Raw genomic sequence first — 22,911 nt, 5'->3', positions numbered from 1 at the left:
CTAATGCCATCTCATCATTGCCATGACCAAAGTCACATTTCTAAAAGAAAAACCAAGGCTGGGCATGGTGGCTCATGCCTGCAATCCCAACACTTTGGGAGGCTGAGGCGGGTGGATCACCTGAGGTCAAAAGTCTGAGACCAGCCTGGCCAACATGGAGAAACCCTGTCTCTACTGAAGATACAAACGTTAGCCAGGTGTAGTGGCACAGGCCTGTAGTCCCAGCTACTTGGGAGACTGAGGCAGGAGAATCACTTGAACCTGCCTCAGTCAAGTGGGAGGTGAAGGTTGCAGTGAGCCATAATCTTGCCACTGCACTCCAGCCTGGGCAACAGAATGAGACTCTGTCTCAAAAATAAATAAATAAATAAATAAATAAGACAAAAAACCGACCACGTCACTCTCCTACCTTACAGCTTCAGTTGGTTACCAGTTACCTCTGAATTGGTAACATTCAGAGATAAAATCCAAAACTCATAAAGATAAAATTCCTTGGCCTGCTTACGCAGACGCCCCTACTTCAGTCACAAATTTCATCTACCCTAGTCTTATTTCTCCCTGTCTCCTCCATGCACCCTATGTTGCAAATACACAAGACTTCCAGCCTGGAAAGACAGACTTGGTTTCAAAACACCTTACTAGCTCCATAGAAACTGGTCTAGACTCACTCACTCTTTCTAAACATTGCTTGAATTCTTCAGTAAAGCGGAGACTGATTATAAATAAGTAGAGGTTGTAGGGAACCGCCATCTTCCAGTAATTCGCCAAAATGATGAATGCAAAGGGATAGAGGAGAGGCACTCTCTCTATGTGTTCTCTAGGCTTTTTAAAAAACATGGAGTTGTTCCTTTGGCCATGTATATGTGAATCTATAAGAAAGGTGATATTGTAGACATCAAGGGAATGGGTACTGTTCAAAAAGGAATGCCCCACAAATGTTATCACAACAAAACTGGAAGAATCTACAATGTTACCCAGCATGCTGTTGGCATTGTTGTAAACAAGTTAAGGGCAAGATTCTTGCCAAGAGAATTAATGTGTGTATTGAGCACATCGAGCACTCTAAGAGCCCAGATCGCTTCCTGAAACGTGTGAAGGAAAATAATCAGAATAAGAAAGAAGCCAAAGAGAAAGGTACTTGGGTTCAACTGAAGTGCCAGCCTGCTGCTCCACCCAGAGAAGTGCACTGTGTGAGAACCAATGGGAAGGAGCCTGAGCTACTGGAACCTCTTCCCTATGAATTCATGGCATAATAGGTGTTAAAGAAATAAAAGACCTCTGGACTGAAAAAAAAAAAAAAAAAGGTACAGGTTGGAAAGATGTAGGATGTAATGTCAGAAATTACCTAGCCTAGAGCTAGCTTTCTATCTGTGCCTTCATAACATCATTCCCTCTACCTGGGGCACATCTTTCTCTTCTCCATGTGACAAACTGTGCTCAACCTTCAAGACTCAGGCATCTCCTCTGTAGTTATTTTCCCACCCCCATCCCCGGACTTAGTTAGCCACTTTCTTCTTTGGGCTCCCACAATAACTGTGGGCATTCATTGCATCATGATATGAAATTAAAGTATTGTAAGATGCTTTAAAACAAAGGCAAGGGTTGGGCACAGTGGTTCATGTCTGTAATCCCAGCACTTTGGGAGGCTGAAGAAGGTAGATCCCTTGAGGTCAGGAGTTCGAGACCAGTCTAGCCAAGGTGAGGAAACCCCATCTCTACTAAAAATACAAAAATTAGCCAGGCATGTTGGTGAGCACCTGTCATCCCATCTACTCTGGAGGCTGACGCATGAGAATCGCTTGAAGCTGGGAGGCGGGGGTTGCAGTGAGCGGAGATTGTGCCACTGCACTCCATTCTGGGCACCAGAGTGAGATTTGGTCAAAAAAAGAAAGAAGAAAGAAAGAAAGAGAGAAAGAGAAAGAGAGGAAGGAAGGAAGGAAGGAAGGAAGGAAGGAAGGAAGGAAGGAAGGAAGGAAGGAAGGAAGGAAAGAAAAGAAAGAAAGAAAGAAAGAAATACAGTATCTTCTCAAAAATATTTGTTGAATTAATATATGAAGGCATTATGCTGGGATCTGCTGCCCAGTTCTTGAAGAGCTCATAATCTTAAAGGGTGTGGGACAGAGGGATTCAAATAACCACAGTATGAATCTCACTGGAATAAGGGCCCAATTAAGGCAGAATCAAAGTGTGGTGGCTGCCAGCCCTTCTTCCTGAGGACTTGGGAGGCAGGGAAACTTTCACCAGCCATGGTCATCTGAGTTGAGTCCTAAAACATGCATGTGGATTTAATTTCCTCTTTCCTTAACCTTCCCATGTTTTTATTGTACCTACCCTTCCTCACAAACCATAGAATCCTAAATTTTGATATGAGAAGGCCAGAGAATTCTTAAGCTTTGGCCAACAGTTCCAGGCAGGTATCATAAAGAAACAGATAGAGTTTTTCATAATACAATTGTGAGTGGCAATGATAGTCTTGTTTATAAATCCTGAAGCCTGTAAATTACCAACAAATCAGCATGTCTTTGAAGATGAAAACAAACTACACCAAGAAGATAATAGTTTGAAAACTATAGAGCTATAAAATCTTATGTTTTCATTATATACCAACTGAAAAACAAGTATGTTTTTTAGATTCTAAGTAATTACACTGCACAGGTGAAATTGAAAAATGATGAACCATGACATACCAATCTATTTTAATGTGATGGATAGAGTAATTTTTACCTTTCTATACCATAGGAGAATGTTCAATAAAACTTCAAATATAGGATTTTTTAAAGAAAAGATTTTGGGCCGGGCACAGTGGCTCAAGCCTGTAATCCCAGCACTTTGGGAGGCCGAGGCACCGGCCTCAGCCTTGACCTCTTGATCACGAGGTCAAGAGATCGAGACCATTCTGGTCAACATGGTGAAATTCCATCTCTACTAAAAATACAAAAAATTAGCTGGGCATGGTGGCGCGTGCCTGTAGTCCCAGCTACTCAGGAGGCTGAGGCAGGAGAATTGCCTGAGCCCAGGAGACGGAGGTTGCCGTGAGCCGAGATCGCGCCATTGCACTCCAGCCTGGGTAACAAGAGCGAAACTTCATCTCAAAAAAAAAAAAGAAAGAAAAAATTTTGTAATCAAAATCATAAGCAGTGCAAGCCTAGAAATGTCAATGTTGAATCCAATAGAGTAGAACTATCATCAGAAGTTAGTATTTGGTAGCATCTTCTACATATATCACTTCATTTTGATTGAAAAACTCTACTAAATATTGAAATACCTTCCTTCAGTAAGACGATTGCAGAATTAAATATCTCCACTGAATTTTATTTCCATTGGAGTCATCATATTGCTCCTCTGATGAGAAACTATGTAGACTGTCCTAAGAAGAATAACTGTGGCTACCATTTATTCAGTGTCTCCAATGTGCCAGGCGCTGGTCTATAGGAGATTTTTATTTAGAAAATTTATTAGAAGGTTAAATTTACATTTTTGTCTCTACATTACTAAAATTTGATTTACTTTGTACCCTATGTACCAGAAGCTCAGTGAGATAAAAGGAGACATTCAAATGCTGCTTTGAGGGCTGTCCTGGAGAAACGGGGCTGGCCATTTAGAAAGAACAGAACTTACATTTGAAATGGGACAACCTGAAATACAAGAAAAATTTTATTTCTGTATGACCCAAGAGCAGGTATTGGGAAGATTTGGTCATATTCATTCCACTCACCACATACAGAAATCCTGAATAGTTTGGTTTTCTAAGCTGTCGCCTTCTCCATGTGTTCAACTAGCAGTTGTGATTATAAGAGACCTCCTTCTAGTTCTAGCCACCTTCAGGGGACTCACAGCAGGCTTTTCTTAAGGAGAGCTCTTATGTCTGGTTCTATTGCTCAACTTTCCTGCCTCCAAACTCATAATGGTTGGTATTTAAGATACAATATGAAATTCAACTCGATTAGGATAAACTGCCCAAAAAGACCGATTGTGTTTGCTACTAATTTTTGTGAATATAATCATTTTTGTCATTTTTAAACTTTCTGTAAAAGAAAAAATGTATTATATAAAAAATTTAAAAGGAGAATATAATGGTCCCTATGACCCAATTCCAATCATTATCAACTCATGAGCCAGTATTTTATTGTGTACACCACCTCTCTTATTATTATGTCAGATATTTACATTGCCCTAAAGTCAAATCGACAAATATAGTATTATCAGAAAATTTAATTTCTTTCCTTGTCCCCACATTCTATTCCTTATTTCCTCTTTACTCAGCCTTTTTTTTTAAAGTGTATTGTTTAATATTTCCTTTAAAAAAAAAAAACAAATTTATATTTTAATTCCTCCTTTCTGAGATAAACGATAGGGTTCTAGTGATTTTCAAAATATTTTAAAGTATTTGGAGTGCAAATATTAAGACTACTAGTTGAATTTCTAGCCAAAAAGCATGAAATATTATAATTTTCTATCTTTTTTATAAATAAATACCTTTGAATGGTTTACAACTTGTAAAACCCGTAAGCTGTGATCAAAAAGATCTGGGGAAAGCAGTAAATTTTGATTAAAATCCTGACAATTGAAAAAAGGTAATAAAGAGTTTGTCTGAAGATTTTAAGATAGATAGCAAAGGCATTCTTATAGTACACATTGAAACCTAAAGAGCAGAGTGATTTTATTCACAAACCTTTGAACTGATATCTTTTCTCACAGATCGAATTGCACAGAACATCATTAAGTCCCATTTGGAGACATGTCAATATACCATGGAAGAGCTGCACCAGCTGGCGTGGCAGACCCACACCTATGAAGAAATTAAAGCTTATCAAAGCAAGGTAGTCTGGAAACCATGAGAACCTTTTTCTGTGATTACCCTATGTCTGTCTTGCTCAAGCTCAGCACTATTGGCATGTTGCGCTGGGCAATTCTTTTCTGTAAGGGCATCCTGCAAATTATACGATACCAGCATCCCTGGCTCTACCCACTAGATGTGGTATCGCCCTCACCCACATTTATGACAACCAGAAATGTCTCCAGATACTGCCAACTGTTCCAAGGAGGCAAAACTACCATGATTGGAAATCACTGCCCTATTTGAGTTACTACAGAGAGTATGCCTTCATCAAATGATTTTAGGACACTCTTGGTGACTTCTTGCATCAAGGCAAGAAGCAGAAGCAATGTAGTAATCATAGCAGTTGTAATCATCACAAACTTACACAACAAATATATGGAACAAAACTTTCTAACTTTTTTTCTTGCCCTACATGTTGAAAAGAATCCAAAAAAAGGGAGAACTCATCCCAAATGATTATTATTACATTATGTTATTTCTTGGGTTTACTGAAGAAGTTTTTAAGAGGAATTTATTGTTGTTTTCCAGGAGTCACATTACGTTACTTTGGGATAGAGATTCCCAATTACAAGATCTACCAGTAGATGGAATTTTAATAAAATATGTAAATGTTTGTGTATCTAAATAAATGTTTACAATATGCTGATTTTTCTCCACTAGAACAATTAAATCTTAGTACTTTCATATAAATAGGGAAACAAAGGTATTGTGTCTGTATGGTCAATAAAAAGTAGAATTAACACATATAGATTTATGTTTCTCATTTCAGAAAATAATCCAAGGACTAAAATATGTTTGGGGCATTCTATTTAACTTAGGAGAATAATTTGATTTGATGTAATACCTTTTTCCTCAGAACTCTTTTTATACCAAAAAACAATTTCTGTAGGTCTGAAAACATTAAAATATTACAAATTTAGTGTCCATCAGGTACCCATTAAAATGATGTCATGGAAGCCGGTGAATGAACTGGTTATCCCTCAATGCAAAGCTTTGCTTTTTATATTAATAGTATGTGAAGATAGATTTGTTATTTTCTCTACAAACTCAGGCTTTGTTTAAGCAAGGAGGAAGAAAGAGAGGAAAAAATAGTAAAGAAAATAACAAAGCTATCCTATATTCTATAAACAGTGTTGCTATTATTTTCACCTCAGTACTTTGATAATTGTGGCATATTGAGGTCCAAATAGGTCAAAATATTATCAAGGGGAAAAAAATAAAAATAGTACCCTCCTCATTTAAAGGAAACACATAAATTACCTCCTTGGGCCCCAAGTGACTGGTAAGCACCAGTAAGGCAAACCTGAATGTTCTGTTGACTCTCCGTAAGTTGTTTCCCCCATTTACATCCTGTGTCTTCTCTCCTGAAGTCCAGGGAAGCACTGTGGCAACAATGTGCCATCCAGATCACTCACGCCATCCAATACGTGGTGGAGTTTGCAAAACGGATAACAGGCTTCATGGAGCTCTGTCAAAATGATCAAATTCTACTTCTGAAGTCAGGTAAGCAATAATATTCATGGGGGGCCTATTTCAGGCCAGGATGTGGTCGGCCCTTAGCACTGTGTTGGTTCAAGAAAATCCTCCTTCCAATATGCAGCTCGTTTTTACCACCCACATTGTCAGCCAACTCCCAAAGGAAACTCTCAGTAATAAAAATGCCCTGATACTCATTCAGTTCCCCTTTGAAGTCAAATACAATTTTGCTTATTGAAAGTGGAGCTATTAATTGTGGAGGTTGAGATACCCAGCTTGACAGGCAGTGCAAGTAATTAGCGTGTCAAGGTGGCTGAATTGCTGAGCCGGCACTAAAACGTACTCCTTGCCTTCTGTGAAGGGAAAAAAATGCAGGCTAGCTGAGTTCTGCCTCTGTGGTCATTTCCAATCATTTTAATGAGGATAGCCTGCAGCCAGTACACACCAGGAGAAACTCCACAGTACTCTAATCTTTCCCCACCCTTCCCTCGCACACTCCCTGACACACACAATCGCTTCGGAAGTAGCTCAAGAAACTCTGCATATGATTGACTTTGCAGATGTTATTACCAAACAGGAAAAAGAAATTATTTGTCTTTCTTGGGTCCCTTTGAAAATAGAAAATAAGAACCATGATGGTGTTTATGCAAACTTTCATGGTCCTAGGCCATGGTAATAACAATAACATACTCATATATAAAATAGCATACATATATGTTTATGTTTCCCTATGATATCTCAAGTAGTCTTGTGAGATCTACGTTATTATTTCCATCTTAGAGAGGAGGAAGAAAAGAGTCAGAGAAGTGAAGAGCTATGTTCAATATTACAAAACCAGTACATGACAAAGTTGGGATTTAAACTTGGGCCAAATATAACTGTTATTCTAAGATATTGCTCCTTGTTTACCAAATGATGCAAGTTTATGAAAGCCTTGACTGAAGTGCCAAACTGATGTACCAGTCATCTAAACCACTGTAAAATTTAATCACAGCAACAAGAAAAATCATTTCTTTCACTCTCAAAGCTAAAATTTGGGCAGGGCTCAGCAGTGATGACCTTAACTCTGCTCTATGTGGTATTCACTGAGTCAACTCAACTCAGGCCAGAGGAATCCACTTTCAAATTGGATTTGAAACTGGTGAGTTGTGCTGGTTGACAGCCTGGAGTTTAGCCAAGGATCTGGGCTGTGGGCTTCAGTTCCTCCCCATGTGAGACCCTCCATAGACTGCTTGGACTTGCTCACAGCATAATCACTAGGCTCCGAAAGCTAGCACCCCAAAAGAACAAGACAGAAATGCATATATTTTTCTAACTTATTTTCAGAAAACACATATTGTTATTTCCATTATTAACCATCAGTCATGAAGATCAACCTAGATTCAAGGATAGGAGACATGGATTCTACTACTTGATAGGGGAGTGGTAAGGTCCTAGAAAACATATGGAATGGAAGATATTTTTCTGATCCTCTTTGAAAAGTCAAATCTGCCACACTTGATATGTGAGCTCAACTCTCTAGATAGCAGTTTCTTCATTTGTAAAATAAAGAGATGTACTTGAAACAATGAACTCCAAACTTGGAATTGCATCAACAACGTCAAAGGAGATTACTGGCAGTTCAGTGACACAGGCACTATGAGCCTATGGAATCCAGTTCATTGTATCTCTAAGACTCAGACATAACTGACTCATAGGCTAATGTTTGGGAACCACTGCGCCATATAATCTTTAACATCTCTACCTGGTGTAAAAATGTTGACTCTAGTACTCTGGTAAAAAAGGCAAGGTAGTTAATATTTTCAACCCTTGTGTAACTCCTCCATAAATAGAGCTAATAAACCTGAAATAGTTATTGTAAGGAGCAAACATAAAAATCAATGTAAGAGGCTAAAGAAAGTTCCTTCCATTGTGTAGATACTTAATAAATGATACCCATCTACTGTTTGTGTCAGAAAAGCATTGCTTCAATTGATATTTGTAAATTATGTATAAGCCTCTATTCTAGGTGACATACCAAAGAGAAGCAGAGAGAAATCATCATACATACATGTAGCAAAGGAACTAAAACAGACATAAAGATAAAGTGGTGCCGTAAGACAGGTACCAAAGTCATAGGCTAATCACCAGAATGATGCTCTCATGTACATCTGTGGCTGCTGAGTCTGGCTATGAACTTCAACTGCACTACGGGCAAAAGCCCATTTCTCCAGGAGAAATTATGCAGCAGTATTTCCTCAGGATGTTAATAATGCTCAAAGGGAAGAACAATGGTAGTAAACAAATGCATTCAATAAATATTTACTAAGCAATTACTATGTGCCAGAAACTTTTCTTTGTCCTGGAGATACAAGAATGAATTCAATAATTATGGCTGCATATCCCTGCAGACAAAGTTCCTGCCCTCATTTCATCAATTGTGAATTCACGAATTGAAACTAGCTTTAATATTAGTCGAAAAATAGAGAGAAATGTATTTTCACAAAGTAATGTCTATGCCCTCCAGCTTAGCCACCTGTAAAGTATATTTTCTCCTTAATTCCTCACATAAGTATCAAGAGTTCTAATGTATTAAGTTGGTGCAAATATATTAGGTTTTTGCCAGTATGTTTAATAGCAAAAACTGCAATTATTTTTCTACCAAACTAATAGTTATTTTTGGGGAAGAAACTTAAGGGATTTCTGTGTGTGTGTGTCTGTGTGTTTTAAAATTCTTGAAAGTCTCTTACCTATATGCAGTAATAACCTCTTTATTATCAAATATATATGTATATTTTTATTTTTATTTTTTTACTCATAGGTTGCTTGGAAGTGGTTTTAGTGAGAATGTGCCGTGCCTTCAACCCATTAAACAACACTGTTCTGTTTGAAGGAAAATATGGAGGGATGCAAATGTTCAAAGCCTTAGGTAAGTTTCCCTTTGATGAGGACACAATTTTATTAGCTACCATCAGTTTCTCCACTTAGATTGAAATCGGTAAATGAAATGCCTTGATTCTTTGATGTGAACCAGTAACTCATTATTCTATAAGAGATGGACCTGATGAGCTTCTCATTCAGACGAGCCTCTCCTGATCTTGTAACTGTGGCTCCCAATACAAAAGAAAGAGAGAACCAAGGTCCCTGCTGAGAACAACGCTATTGAGACATCATTCATTCAGAAATAAGTCAAGGGCCAGTGCAGTGGATCATGCCTGTAACCCTAGCACTTTTGGAGGCCAGAGGGCACAGATTGCTTGATCCCTGGAGCTCAAGACCAGCATGGGCAACATGGCAAAATCCCATCTGTACTAAAAATACAAAAATTAGCTGGGTATGGTGGCATGCACCTATAGTCCCAGCTACTTGGGAGGCTGAGACAGGATAATTGCTTGAATCCAGGAGGCAGAGGGTGCAGTGAGCTAAGGTCATGCCACTGCACTCCAGCCCAGCAACAGAATGAGACTCCATCTCAAGACAAACAAAAAAATAAAAAAATTTGCTAGGCATCACCAAGTGCAGTGGCTCACACCTATAATCCCAGTATTTTGGGAGGCTGAGGCAGGTGGATCACTTAAGGTCAGGAGTTCTAGACCAGCCTGGACAACATGGTAAAACCCTGTCTCTACCAAAAATACAAAAATTAGCCAGGCGTGGTGGCACACACTTGTAATCCTGGCTACTTGGGAGGCTGAGGAAAGAGAATCGCTTAAACGTAGGAGGCTAAGGTTGCAGTGAGCTGAGATCATGCCACTGCACTCCAGCTTGGGTGACACGGCAAGACTCCAACTCAAAAATAAATAAATAAAAATAAAATAATAATAATTAGTTGGGCATGGTGACACACAGCTGTAGTCCCAGCTACTTGGGAGGCTAAGCAGGAAGATCGCTTGATCCCGGGAGGTTGAGGCTACAGTGAGTCATGTTCTCACCACTGCACTACAGCCTGGGTGACAAAGTGAGACCCTGTTAAAAAAAAAAAAAGAAGAAGAAATAACTAGAGATTGATGCTGAAAGAGCTGCGCTGCATTATAAAACATTCTTTATAAAATCAGCTTCTTTTGGTCAACTTTCTTATATATTGTGTAAACCTCCGGTCATCCATGGGGGTGACCTCTGATGTTTCTATGTAAATTTATCATCATGAGTTAAGATACTTAATTAAAAGAGGAGTTCCTCTACTTGTTTCTCACCCACAGAGGTTAATTCATGAGGTTCTGGGAGCACAGAGAGCTCATGCCAACCTGTCCAAAATGATTCCAGACCATTCCTATGGGAAGGCACTAACAGAGTCAGTCTTTGTTTGGAAGTGTTGTGTATCATCACATCCAGTCATCAGTGCATGGCATGGATAGGAAGAACATTAGCAAAGATGGGCTGATGCCAGGAAAGGTTTTAACGATTGATGGTGCCATTTGTTCCATATCCTGCCCACGGACACCAAAGAAGGCCACTGCCCTTTCACCTCTTGTGCTGTTAGCTGATATGGCAGCCAACAAACATCAAGGCTGGCAATGTTTCCCTTCTACAGCTGATACACATCCATGTCATCTCAAAGGCTAGATTTTCAGGAAAGGAGGAAAAGCCTTGGCAAGCAACCTCAGTATATTTCCAGCTTCATCAAATAAACATTTACCAGGGATCAGTGTAGAGCTGCAACATTATTTTGCCAAAATTCACAACAGCTAAGCAACTGACCTATGAGTCATTCATTAGAAGGTAAAAATAAGTAAACTCTAGCTCCTCAATCAAATTCCCAAGGAAATTGCTAACCTGAAGTGTATCTCATCTCTGTTCTGCAAGATATTTCTAACATCTCAGTCTAAAAGCCTGAAATACCCTACATTGCTAGCTTCAAGTGCTACAAAGACTGACAATCCTCAGCCTCTATTGTAATGTTTTTCTATGAATATTATCCCTATTGTAAAGGATCCCCAAATCACTTATTTCATATTCCTTAATGGGAAATCATTTCAAATTTGTAAGAATATAATCAGATTACAGATTCCCAGACAGATGTCACACTGCTCACACACCAAGTCTACTTGCTCGTCATTGGTAATGTTAACTTTGATGGCCTGGCCAAGATGTTGCCCAATTTTCCTATTTTTGATGAGTATCAAATTACTATTTATAATTAGAAACTTAAAAATATATTTTCTAGAAGTCTAGTGTGCACTTCCTTGAACAGCTTATTGTTTATGATGATTTTCTTACTCTTGACCCATTTCAAGTTCAAGTATTTTTCTTCAATTTTCCTTCTTCCTTTGTAGGTTCTGATGACCTAGTGAATGAAGCATTTGACTTTGCAAAGAATTTGTGTTCCTTGCAGCTGACTGAGGAGGAGATCGCTTTGTTCTCATCTGCTGTTCTGATATCTCCAGGTAGGGCAGTCTCAGTTCTCTTACCTTTTTTAAAAACTTGGCTTTATTATTTATAACGTCGATGACACCTGCCTAAGCCGAAGTGTTCAGGATAAACTTTACAGAACTGTGTACTTTTTACCAAGCTTTTGATATTTTTGGACAATGCAAAGAGAAGTAGCCTCATGTTTATTAAAATGACCAGTTTTGGCCCAAGTGCAAGAGTAAAGCATAGGATAGGGATCATTCCTGATTGAGGTAAGAAGAATCGTTCCTTAACAAATAAAGGAAGACCAATAGTGGCCTGAGTTACAGCCAAGTTCTATTTTTGACTTTAAGAATAAAGTACATGGAAAATAAATTTCCAGTCGGATGAGATGCAGTAGAAATGTACCTAAATGAAAGATCCAGAATGGGGACCTACATAAGTAAAAGAAACACTTTCTACTTTTTAGATACACTTTCTACTTTTTAAATACCTTTTATGTTGGCATCTTTGCCCAAATTCATGTTGGTGTGCTCACTTCAGACAAATGCTGGTGTATATTTTCTTAGCAATGCATTTGACCTTGAACAATGCAGGGGTTGGAGCACCAACCAACCCCCTACATGCAGTCAAAAATCTGCATGTAAATTTTGACTCTGAAAAATTTCACTACTAATAGCCTACTGTTGACAGGAAGCCTTGCTGATAACATAAACAGTCCATTGACACATAGTTTGCAAGTTAAATGTATTGTATACTGTATTCTTAAAATAAGGTAAGCCAAAGAAAAGAAAATGTTACTAAGAAAATTATAAGCAAGAGAATACAGATCTCCTGCTCATTAAGTTGAAGTGGATCATCATAAAGGTCTTTATCCTGGTCATCTTCAAGCTGAGTAGGCTGAGGAAAAGGAGGAAGAGGAGGGTTTGGTCTCACCATCCCAAAGTGGCAGAAACAGAAGGGAAATTTTCATATAAATGAACCTATGTAGTTCAAACCCATGTTGTAGAAGGTTCAAGTGTATCAGGCGTTTTTAAAAAAGATGAGGATGGCAGAGGGGAAAATGACTCATACTGAAGGCGGCCCAGTAGAAGAGGAAGAACTTCAGACATGGAGGTGGACATTCTGGTACCAGCTCTGTGACCATTTATCTGTGTGATATTAAACATTTGACACCTTAGAGCCCCAGTTTCCGCATCTAGAAAATAAGAGGATTGGACTCCATAATAACTAAAACATCTACTAGCTTTAAAGTGCACTAAAATGCCAAGTTTTCAAACGATTCAAGGTGTGCCGATATTTATGGCTAGAACCATAATGAGTAAAATACTGTTTAAAATTATATGCCAGGCCAGGCACAGTGGCTCACACCTGTAATCCCAACACTTCAGGAGGCAGAGGCCAGGGGATCACCTGAGGTCAGGAGTTTGAAACCAGCCTGGCCAACAAGGTGAAACCCTGTCTCTACTAAAAACATAAAAATTAGCCGGGTATGGTAATGGATGCCTGTAATTCCAGCTCCTTGGGAAGCTGAGGCAAGAGAATCACTTAAACCTAGGAGTGGAGGTTGCAGTGAGCTGAGATTATGCCATTGCACTCCAGGCTGGGCAATAAGAGTGAAGCTCTGCTTCAAAAAAAAGTATATGCCAGCTTAAAATATAATAATAAATAATATAATCATAATAATGTAACAGCAATAATATAAAACACATGACTCTCTAGCCAGAATGAGAATTCAGTTACTTACTCAGCTGTTGTTTGGTTAAATTTTGGGCTAATGGATAACAGCATCACCGACAGTTCTCTATAGAAAGAAAAATAAATTCCTGCCTAATTTTTAAGGTCAAGAGACTCATTCCTTCTGTTACCCATTTATTTTTAGAGACCAGATCTCTTTTTTTATATATACCCTACTATATTTTTCAATGAAGCTGGAAGAAATTAATCTTACCTATGATCTAAGATTACATATTATAATTTTAACATGTCATTGTAGCTATATTTTCCAATAATACCAATGTCTACAGTTTTTACCTGTTTGGCTTTATTATTTCTAATATGATTCTTAATGGTCTTATCAGGGTATTTTTAATTTGATACTGTTTTTTATTTAACCACTTTATCAAAAATGGAAATTAGTTATCACATAGAGTGTTTTTACTAACAGTTTCTTTTATGGCTCTGTCTAAAATCAAGCTGTTCTTCTAGGTCTTTTTTTTTTTTTAAACCCTAGAAAGTTTCCCAGGCTTGGAAGCACAAAGATAGAAGGAAGAAGTGACAAGAAATACTTTTCTCTGTTACCAGCCACATGCCAAATAATTTTCCTTCTACCATTTTCTCATTACATTTGATCATTTCCATTGTGAATAGTTCAATAGAACACTAAATCTAAGCCTGTGGATCTATGGATGAGAGAGATAGTTTCTCTCTGGTTCCTGCTTGCTCAAAGGAAGCATTAGAGTCACTCTTCTCTTTGGGTATATTTGTGGCAAGTCAGTAAATTTTAAGCAGCAAATATTTAAGATATGAAATATTAAATATGAATGATCTGTGAAAATAATCACCCTAGAAGAAAAGCTAGCCTGTTCCTTCTGAGTTAGAAATCAGCTGAGCTGTTTGGCCTTTTTCTAGGAAAAAAAAAAAACCATACTGTCACCATTAAATTCTGAGGCATTTGGAAGCATGCAATTTGGTTTACTCTATCTAGTGGGGACTCTTCCAGTGCTGCTAGCAGACCCACACTGAAAGGCTTCATGAACTCCAAATACCTCGTTTGCCACCCTGGCTTAGTGCCATATTCAAAAAGAGAGGGAAGACAGATTTCCAGCCTATGTAGCCTCCATCTCCTGCCAGACCACCCCCTATTCTTTCTCCAGGGTCCTGACATAAGAGCCACTGTTTATTCAGCTCCAAACAGCTTAGGGAAGGGAAAGGGAGGGGAACTTAATGTATTCTGATTGACAATTGTCACTGAAAGCTTTTGTACTCACTTACGTAAGGGTTTGCTTAACTGTTGGCTAGACTTGTCTTCATCCTGTCTAGGATTACAGAATCGAGTTTCTCACCTGACCTGAACTGTGTTCAGGAATATCATGTTCAAGTTCTTTTCCATGAGTATTTGTTCGGCATTTGAAGATTTGGGGTTTCTCTTCAATAAAGGTCCAACCTAAGTTATTGATGCTGGGCTGAATTTTGTCACCATGGTGTATAATAAATCTTCTAGGAAGGAAGGAGAGCATGAAGGAGAGATTGAAGGAGAGAGGGCTTGAGAGAAGGAAAGAAGTGTGGGAGGGAGGGAGAAAAAGAGAGAGGAAGAAAGGAGGGAAGGAAGGAAAGAAGGGAGAGAGGGTCTGGGGGATGGAGAAACAGAGGAGAGGGAGGAAGGAAAGGAGGGATTATCCTATTCACCATTTAAAAATTCAATATAGGAAAATAGAACTTAGAAGTGAATTTTTTAAACTGATTTGTGTTTATGCTATATAAATTCTAACAAGCTTCAGCTTTATATCTGATGAGAGAATAAGCTGAGAAAAGGAAAAGGGATCCTGAACACCAAAAATATTCCTGTGATTTTCTTCACTTCTATAATTCTTCTTCACAAATCGCTAACTTCTACTTTGAAAGAAAACCTAAGCATATGTCCAAAGCAAAGAGTGAGAGATGTAAATTGTCACAGACAATAAGAAACAGAGAAGCTGATTATCTGAACCATTGTGTCCTTTCCTCCAAACTGATTTCCTGTGTCATAATATTGTGCATTCCTGTCATCACGGTATTGCCTATGAAATACTCATGTTTTATGTAAATAATGACATGTCTTCAGAAGCAACTTATAACTAAGTAATATGAAATGAGTCTGAAACTTGGCACATATATATGTGGGTGAAGCAATATATAGTTGATGTTCCCTCCACTTATCCACTCTTTCTTTCATCAGACCGAGCCTGGCTTATAGAACCACGGAAGGTCCAGAAGCTTCAGGAAAAAATTTATTTTGCACTTCAACATGTGATTCAGAAGAATCACCTGGATGATGAGACCTTGGCAAAGGTAGGTGACAGAGCCACCACCACCAAAAGAGAACGCGGTGAGTGAAAGGGTTTGCTTATAAATCAGGGGAAATTTCTCAGCAGCAACAATTTCTGAAAGTTACCAAAGACTGCATAAATTTTAAGGTATGCAATTTAAAACGGAGACTAGCGAATTGTAATCTCCTGCAAGAAGGGCTTTCTTCTAGAGGGATGATATTGACAGATCTGAACCCAAGGTTCAGGAAGACAAATGAAAGAAGCCAAGTGTATTTCATCAGAACAAACACTCAAAGCAAGGAAACAAGTCTTTAAAAGTCATATGTATAGAAAGAGAAGGCTTTGTGTCAGTTCAGGAGCCAGGTCTTGGAGAAAGTTCAAAGTAGATAAATTTTTATTCAAAATAAGAGAAAACCATCAAATGATGAGAACTGTTGCACAGAGGGGTGGACTACTGTGTAAAGCAATGAGTTCTGTGTCATAGGTCACATTCTAGTAGACACTACCTAGTCACTTCTCAGGTATGTTATAAATGACAGTCCTACCCAGAGTGCAAGATTAGACTGATGACTTTTAAATTTCACTTCAATGCTAATCTATTCATGCAAGACTTGCCCTGAGGTTCTTTCAAAATGGGGAAGTTTCCCTGGAGCAAAATGTATGCAACATGCCATCAATTTCTTGATTCAGCTTAATTAAAAACGATCTTTAATAAGAGCACTGAAAAAAAATTGTTTACCAAAGTAAAATAATCACAAAAGGAAAAGGTAATTCTCAATGATTGATATTCAGCATTATTTTATATCTTAAAGTATCTTTGATTTCTCAAGAACTGAAATTTTTGGGCAGCCAGAATTATCTTAGATGTTCAAGTATCTTTGATTTCCTAAGAACTAGAATATTTTAGAGGGTAAGAAATTAAGAAATTGAGCTTATTCTTGGTTAAAGATCATAGGAATCCTACTCTTTATATTTTTATCATTAAAATCTTCCCATTCTGCCCTTGAAGTTCTTTGTTTCAAAAAGGGGGATGGTAAAGATTCTATTTGGAGATACCATCAGATTTTACTTTGCACATACAGAGTACTGCTATAAAAAACCTCCATGAGTTAAATATGCTGCTTCATTATGGTAACATTTTGTTAAAATTAACGCATCACTAGCAAGAACATTTCCACATTATAGAGCAATAGTTCTCTTTGACATAACTTTTCATGTATTAGGTGGTCAAGGACAAATCACCTACTCTCTGCACCTGTTTTCTCCCAGTTGATAGCAGAACTTCAACATGCTTTCAGATTCACTGGGCAGAAAAGACAATAATGTAAATATATGCATGTGTCTGTATAGTTGCTTGGTAGCATATATGCATAAATACATCTTGTTAATTAATGTGGAGTGATGTTTTCTGCATTTGGGATCTCCTGAAGACTTTTGTCCCCATATTTACCATCCTAAAATTAAAATCTTGAAAAAACATGAAGTTAGATGAAAATTCTTGCTATTCTTCTTGCTTGGGAGGTTTGTCTGCTTGTGTGAAAACCATGGTCTCATCATCTATAAAATGAAGATTACAATTTCTTCTCCTGTACAGATGTGTTGTGATGTTCAAATGGGATTCTAACACATTGTGAAATTGTGATTATTACTCCCCTAGAAGGATAAAATATTTATGCTTGCACCACTTTCTACCTCCCACTTCCTTGGTTATGATTTGAGGTATGCAAGGTAGGAAAAAGACTGAAATTGAAGAACAAAAAGTATTTGATGGTAAGAAGGAAAATTATGTCGACTGTAGATCAGCTTAACTTCCCTTTCTCCATCTTTAGTTGGAAGAGTACACAATTCAGTTCTTATTGACAGGCAATGTTGCAAAGCTGAGAAAACATTAGAAGAGAATGATTTCTTGGATAAAATTCACTAGAACCAGGTTACAAAGCATTGCTTCTATAGGCCATGTGCAGATACTGGGTTTTTGTGTTGCCCCTTTCTTGTAACAGTCATCATTTTAATAGGATGTTAACTGAACTAATGCGAACTGACCATGAAACTGAATCAGAACTGAATCTTCATTTATCACAGCTCTGATCTCTGTGGCTTCAGAGAAGTCACTCCATGTGACTAAGTCTCACATTTGTCCACTATCAAATGCTGGAGTGTCAGTAGTATGGAGTGAGACCCATTAGAGCCTAACTGCCTTAACACCTGGCAAAATGTACCAATGACTGTCTAGGATGCCCTCTCATCAAATTCCCCAAAAGGAATATTTTATTTAAATGCGAGAGAAACTGTTTCATCCCACCACGGATTCTTCTTATGTTTTCAGAAAGGCTCCTTATGCCATCATAGTCATGGAGCTCTTCTGCCTTCCGCAATATCTCTAAAACAGTGAAGGTCATTCTTAATATTTGATATTCATAGACTCCTTTGGAGAGTTGTGAAAGTCTCTAAAACAAAAATGCACATGTGCCCAAAATGTAGTGTTGAAGCCGAGGGACTCCGATCAAATCTCCAGTAAGTAGAGGGTACATCTGCCTTCTGTGACATATGCAAAAGATTATTTCTACCGCTGACCTGTAGTGGTATTAACCCTGAATAGGTGTCAACACACATCAGGTTAGAGATACAGGGCTCATACACAATCATTGAACTTCACATCCTGCAAGAGCAATCTCCAACACACTTTCTACATGCCTACTTCCTGAAACTAAAGTTCAGGTAGCAGTGCCTTCTACTTTAGGCCAAACTTTAACCTTAGAAGGTTTGAAAATTCAGGGATTATGTACCTATTAACTAGAAGATTTCAATCCCCATGTGTTAACCTGTGATTTGGTATGGGGAGAGGAGTTAGTTAGTTAGGAAAAAAAAAATCCTATTAAAGAATCTAGTTTCCTCTCCTCATCAGCATAATGATTATACAAAGCATATTTATAGTAAATCATGAAAGCCACCCGCTAGCTGAGTGTCCCTGGACATGCAACTTTAACTCTCTGTGCCTCAGTTTCCTCATTTGTATGATGTCACTAAAGATATACCAATATCATATGGCTATTTTGAGAACTAAATGAGATAAAATATAAGCTGCCCGGTCCATAATAGGTTATATGTAAGTACTGTTATTGTGTTGTAGCTGTTGTTGTTGACAAAAAAAATTGTTTCAGCAGAGAAATTTTTATCTAAGAGAAGGCATATTTGAGCTAATCACTTATAGGTAAAATTTATTTCAAAAGATGGACGTTGGGAAGTTGGAGAAGTGCAGGATGGCATTCCAAGTGATGGGGGCAATGGTATGGAGGTAGGAAAGCATAAGGTATATTCAGGCTATAAATAAAAGTTAGATTTGGCTGGATCCTGGATTTAAGAAGCCAGGAAATGAGATAACACTGGTCACTTTCACTAAAGCTCATGAAAAAAAAATACATACATATATATATAAAATAAATATACATATATATTTTTAAGCCCCATATGACTAGAGGAGGCAGCCCATCTGTTCTCTGGGCTTCACTTTTCTTGTCTGGGAAATGAGTAGGTTGGACTGCATGGTCTTTAAGGTCTCTTCAGTATTATATTCTTTGACTCCCTAAAGAGAAAAACAAAGGTTCCTCCCGACATCTTGTGTTGCCCTCCAATGTCCAGTCCAGTGTGACTGTTTTAAGGACTTTTTTTTTATTTTACTGCTTTCATAAGTGAAGAAAAAGACTGATTTTGCCAAGTCTTATGGGTCCAAATTAGTACTCAGTGCACTATGGTCATTTAGTTTAGAACGATATTCCAGCCTCATAGCTGCAAAGCAAACAATGTGTCCAGAGGTCAGCGTGCCTGTCAGGCTTCCAGGAAGAGCTCCATGACTTGCGCTTTGAATGATACCATGACTCACTTTAAGAGGTTTATTTCCTCAGGGAAGACTGCTGTGGGGATTAGGAACCTGTGATACTCTTTCCCCACTCAGCTGAGAACAGCAGGACCACTGCGGGTAGAGGAGAGAGGGTGAGAGATAGGGCAGCAAATGTTTGAACTGTAAAGACTGTTGATGCTTCCATTCTAGGGTTTTCTCTACTAAAGTCACTGAGTCTGCCATTCTTGTTGCCCTGACCAGAGGTGCAGAGGGTGGAGGATAAGGAAGGCCAGTCTAGCTGGGGCCAGGCTGTGGCGGTGTGCTCAAGGCCAAGGCCAAAGCTTGGATCTGTGCTGTTTTGCTCACATCTTGTCCTCAGATGCATGCGTCCAGCCCTTTCCCAAACGCAGCCTCCAGGTCAGACCCATAGCTGGAGCCTTGCCTTGTGTTGGCCTTCCCCAGTCCAGCCCCTCATTTTGTGCCTCCTGGTTAATTAGAGTCATGAAATATTGTTAGATAGCGTATTTATTTTTCCCAGCACTCCTGAAAATAGATACAACACTCCTGGAGGTGTGTTCTTGCCCAAAGCTGTATTGAGAAGTTTGAAAATAGCTAACTCTATAACAACACATATATCCAACAGGAAGGCATACAGAACTGCTGATATCCCTCAGAGGCAAAGCCCACTCAGCTCACCATATGCAGGCTTAGAGAGAATGTTGCTTTTTATTTTCCCACAACTGTAACATTCAGCGAGTACCATGCCTTCAATTCACTTCTGAAATGTTCAAGTGCTTGTGCCCCACCATGTGCTTCACATGCAAGCTTTCTAGGAATCATGGGCCACCCCACACCTCTGGGTGGTCTAGATCCATAGCACTATGCTGATAAATCCTTTCTAATTCTTCTAGGATGTAGAAGTGTCTATAGTCACTTTGCTGAAGTTCACAATCTCCCTTTCTCTTTCTTCCTATTTCTGGCTGGCCAGAAAGTTATATCCTGCCCCACACAGGGCTTTCTCTTTTCCTGTTATTCTTCCTAAACTCCTGCTAACCATGTAGATGTCCTAACCACACACCTGCATCCATAAGGTATTAGTGTAGTCCAACGTTATGTCATATTAATGAAAATGCAGTGGGAATCTAAAGATAGCCACGGGAAGAGAATATCCTGACTTAGAAGAATGACTGAAGCGTGTGCTGACAAATCTGTCCCTTTGAAGTTCATCTCCTCAGATCGTTTGCCTGATTCACTGCCATTGCCAAGTGGACCACAGAGGAGACAGACCTTCACACAGCTGAACCCCAGAGTAAACACTAGGCCTTTCTCCAGGTCAGACTTCTCACAAAGACATACTCCATCCAGGCTACAACACAGAGAGAGGAGATTGATCTAACCACGAATTGTCAGGTGTAAAAAGTCCACCCTTCCCCATTAGGCACCTATCCCATTCCAACAAGGCTCAGGAAGTCGAGAAAGAGAGGGCTTCCCTTTATTTCCTGACTTTTGACCGACTATGCTATGGCCAGCACTGCCTTGGCCAAGATTCTCCTTCCTAAGTCTTTAGACTTACATATACTCATTTCAAAGAGTTAGGATTTAAAACAAAATGGAAAATATGTCATTCATACTTTTTATGATTATATGTTGAAATAACAATTTTAGGTACTTTGAGTTATATCAAATATATTATAAAATTAATTTCACCTGTTTTTTTTTAACTTTGTCTAATGTGGCTGCTACAAAATTTTAGGTTATAGCTATAGGCGACATTATATTTGGACATGACTGGTCTAGAATCTCTGAGGTTCAGACAAGAGGGAAATTCACCTCCTCTGCCTACACCAGAGATGTTCTCTTGTTTCCATCATTCTGTCTGAGCAAAATCCTCTTATCCCAGTGAAGGAACTGAGCATTACCTTCAACTTTCAGGTGAGACCCTATCTAGAGTATACAGCCTTCACTTTGCAGGATACAATGATAATGCACTATATTAATACAACATCATAGCCACAGCTTTCATACTGCAAAAGAAACATTCACATGGAAACAGGGCAAAGTAGGAAGTGTTTCTAAAATTCATTTTTATCATTTTCATTCACTCAATAAATATTTACTGCAGGTCAAATATGCAAGATAGATAAACATAAATGAGACACAAGTTCACATGCTGTGGAGAAAAAAATCAAATGCCTCAATGACAACAATGAAAAGAAATACATGATCAGAATCATATGACTGCTGAAAAAGAATGGCAAAAGTTGAAAGGGAATCAGCATTTACTATGTGTCAGGCCCTGTGCTGATAGATTCTAAATAGATTGTCATTTAATTTTTAAAACTATACTCTCATTACTTGAAACTTCAAGTGATTATGTATCTTGCCTAAGGGTAAGCAGCTTCTCAGTCAGAGACACAGAATTTGAACCCAGTTAAGCCAATTCCAGCACCTGAACTCTTAATGGTTGGGCAGCTACTCCTAAATGTTTGAGAGGCCCAGAAAATGTCTATTTCTAGCTCAGGCCTCTGCACCTTCCCAGGGAAAATTGCAATAAGTTGAGCCTGGAAAGGTACATGCCAACAGATTCACTAACTTCTTAATTCCTATATGTTTCTAGCATAAAGATAACAAAACTGTATCATCAACATGAGAGAGAAGCTTGAGTTTCTATTATAACAATAATGAATTGCTAAAAAAAAAAAAAAAGTTTAAAAGATAGAAGGCTTAAAAAACCATATTTTGCATGTTAATTGAAATTGTACTTGAAAGACATCATTTCTGATCACATTGGGAGTGCATTATCATTCAGATTTAGGAAAAACAGTCAGATTGATTTGTAGATGGAGTCTATGGACCAAACACTAATTGAGAGATCAATGAAATCTGCAAAATTTATTTACAGTGATTTTTATTGCTCTCTCATTGAGATCAAAATAGACTTCACTATGATTAATAATGGATGGGCCAAGCGCCATGCATGGCTCATGCCTGCAATCCCAGAATTTTGGGAGGCTGAGGTGGGCAGATCACCTGAGGTCGGTTCAAGACCAGCCTGGCCAACATCATGAAACTCCATCTTTATCAAAAATACAAAAATTACTCAGGCATGGTAATGGGTGCCAGTAATCCCAGCTACTCAAGAGGCTGAGGCAGGAGAATCACTTGAACTCAGGAGGCAGAGGTGGCAGTGGGCCAATGTCACACCACTGCACTTTGGTCTGGGAGACAGAACAAGACTCCATTTAAAAAAAAAAACTGGGTGTTATATTAGAATTTCCAGCAGGTGGGACTAGAGATTGGGTTCACTTTCATCTTGAACAGCACAACCGATCTAATCAGCACTTAAGGAGCTCCGACCCAGATGATGTGACTCATGGTTTTAGCCTCCCCATTCCCATTTC

At 38.6% G+C, this 22,911-nt stretch overlaps 1 protein-coding gene across 4 annotated transcripts in view; it reads left to right on the top strand.

Moving 5' to 3' along the window:
* The window catches only part of RORB (RAR related orphan receptor B), a 198,701-nt gene that overhangs the window by 162,424 nt on the left and 13,366 nt on the right, over nt 1-22,911 (top strand). For all 4 annotated transcript variants that reach the window (XM_002742844.6, XM_035302344.3, XM_078348975.1 and 1 more), the window contains 5 exons: nt 4,699-4,820; nt 6,211-6,343; nt 9,117-9,224; nt 11,569-11,679; nt 15,582-15,694. In XM_002742844.6, coding sequence (XP_002742890.1) covers nt 4,699-4,820; nt 6,211-6,343; nt 9,117-9,224; nt 11,569-11,679; nt 15,582-15,694 — 587 coding nt within the window. The remainder of the gene's footprint in view (nt 1-4,698; nt 4,821-6,210; nt 6,344-9,116; nt 9,225-11,568; nt 11,680-15,581; nt 15,695-22,911) is intronic.

Source organism: Callithrix jacchus, chromosome 1 (genome assembly GCF_049354715.1).
Source record: "Callithrix jacchus isolate 240 chromosome 1, calJac240_pri, whole genome shotgun sequence".
Taxonomy (NCBI): Eukaryota; Metazoa; Chordata; class Mammalia; order Primates; family Cebidae; genus Callithrix; species Callithrix jacchus.
This window is presented reverse-complemented; position numbering and strand designations above follow the sequence as displayed.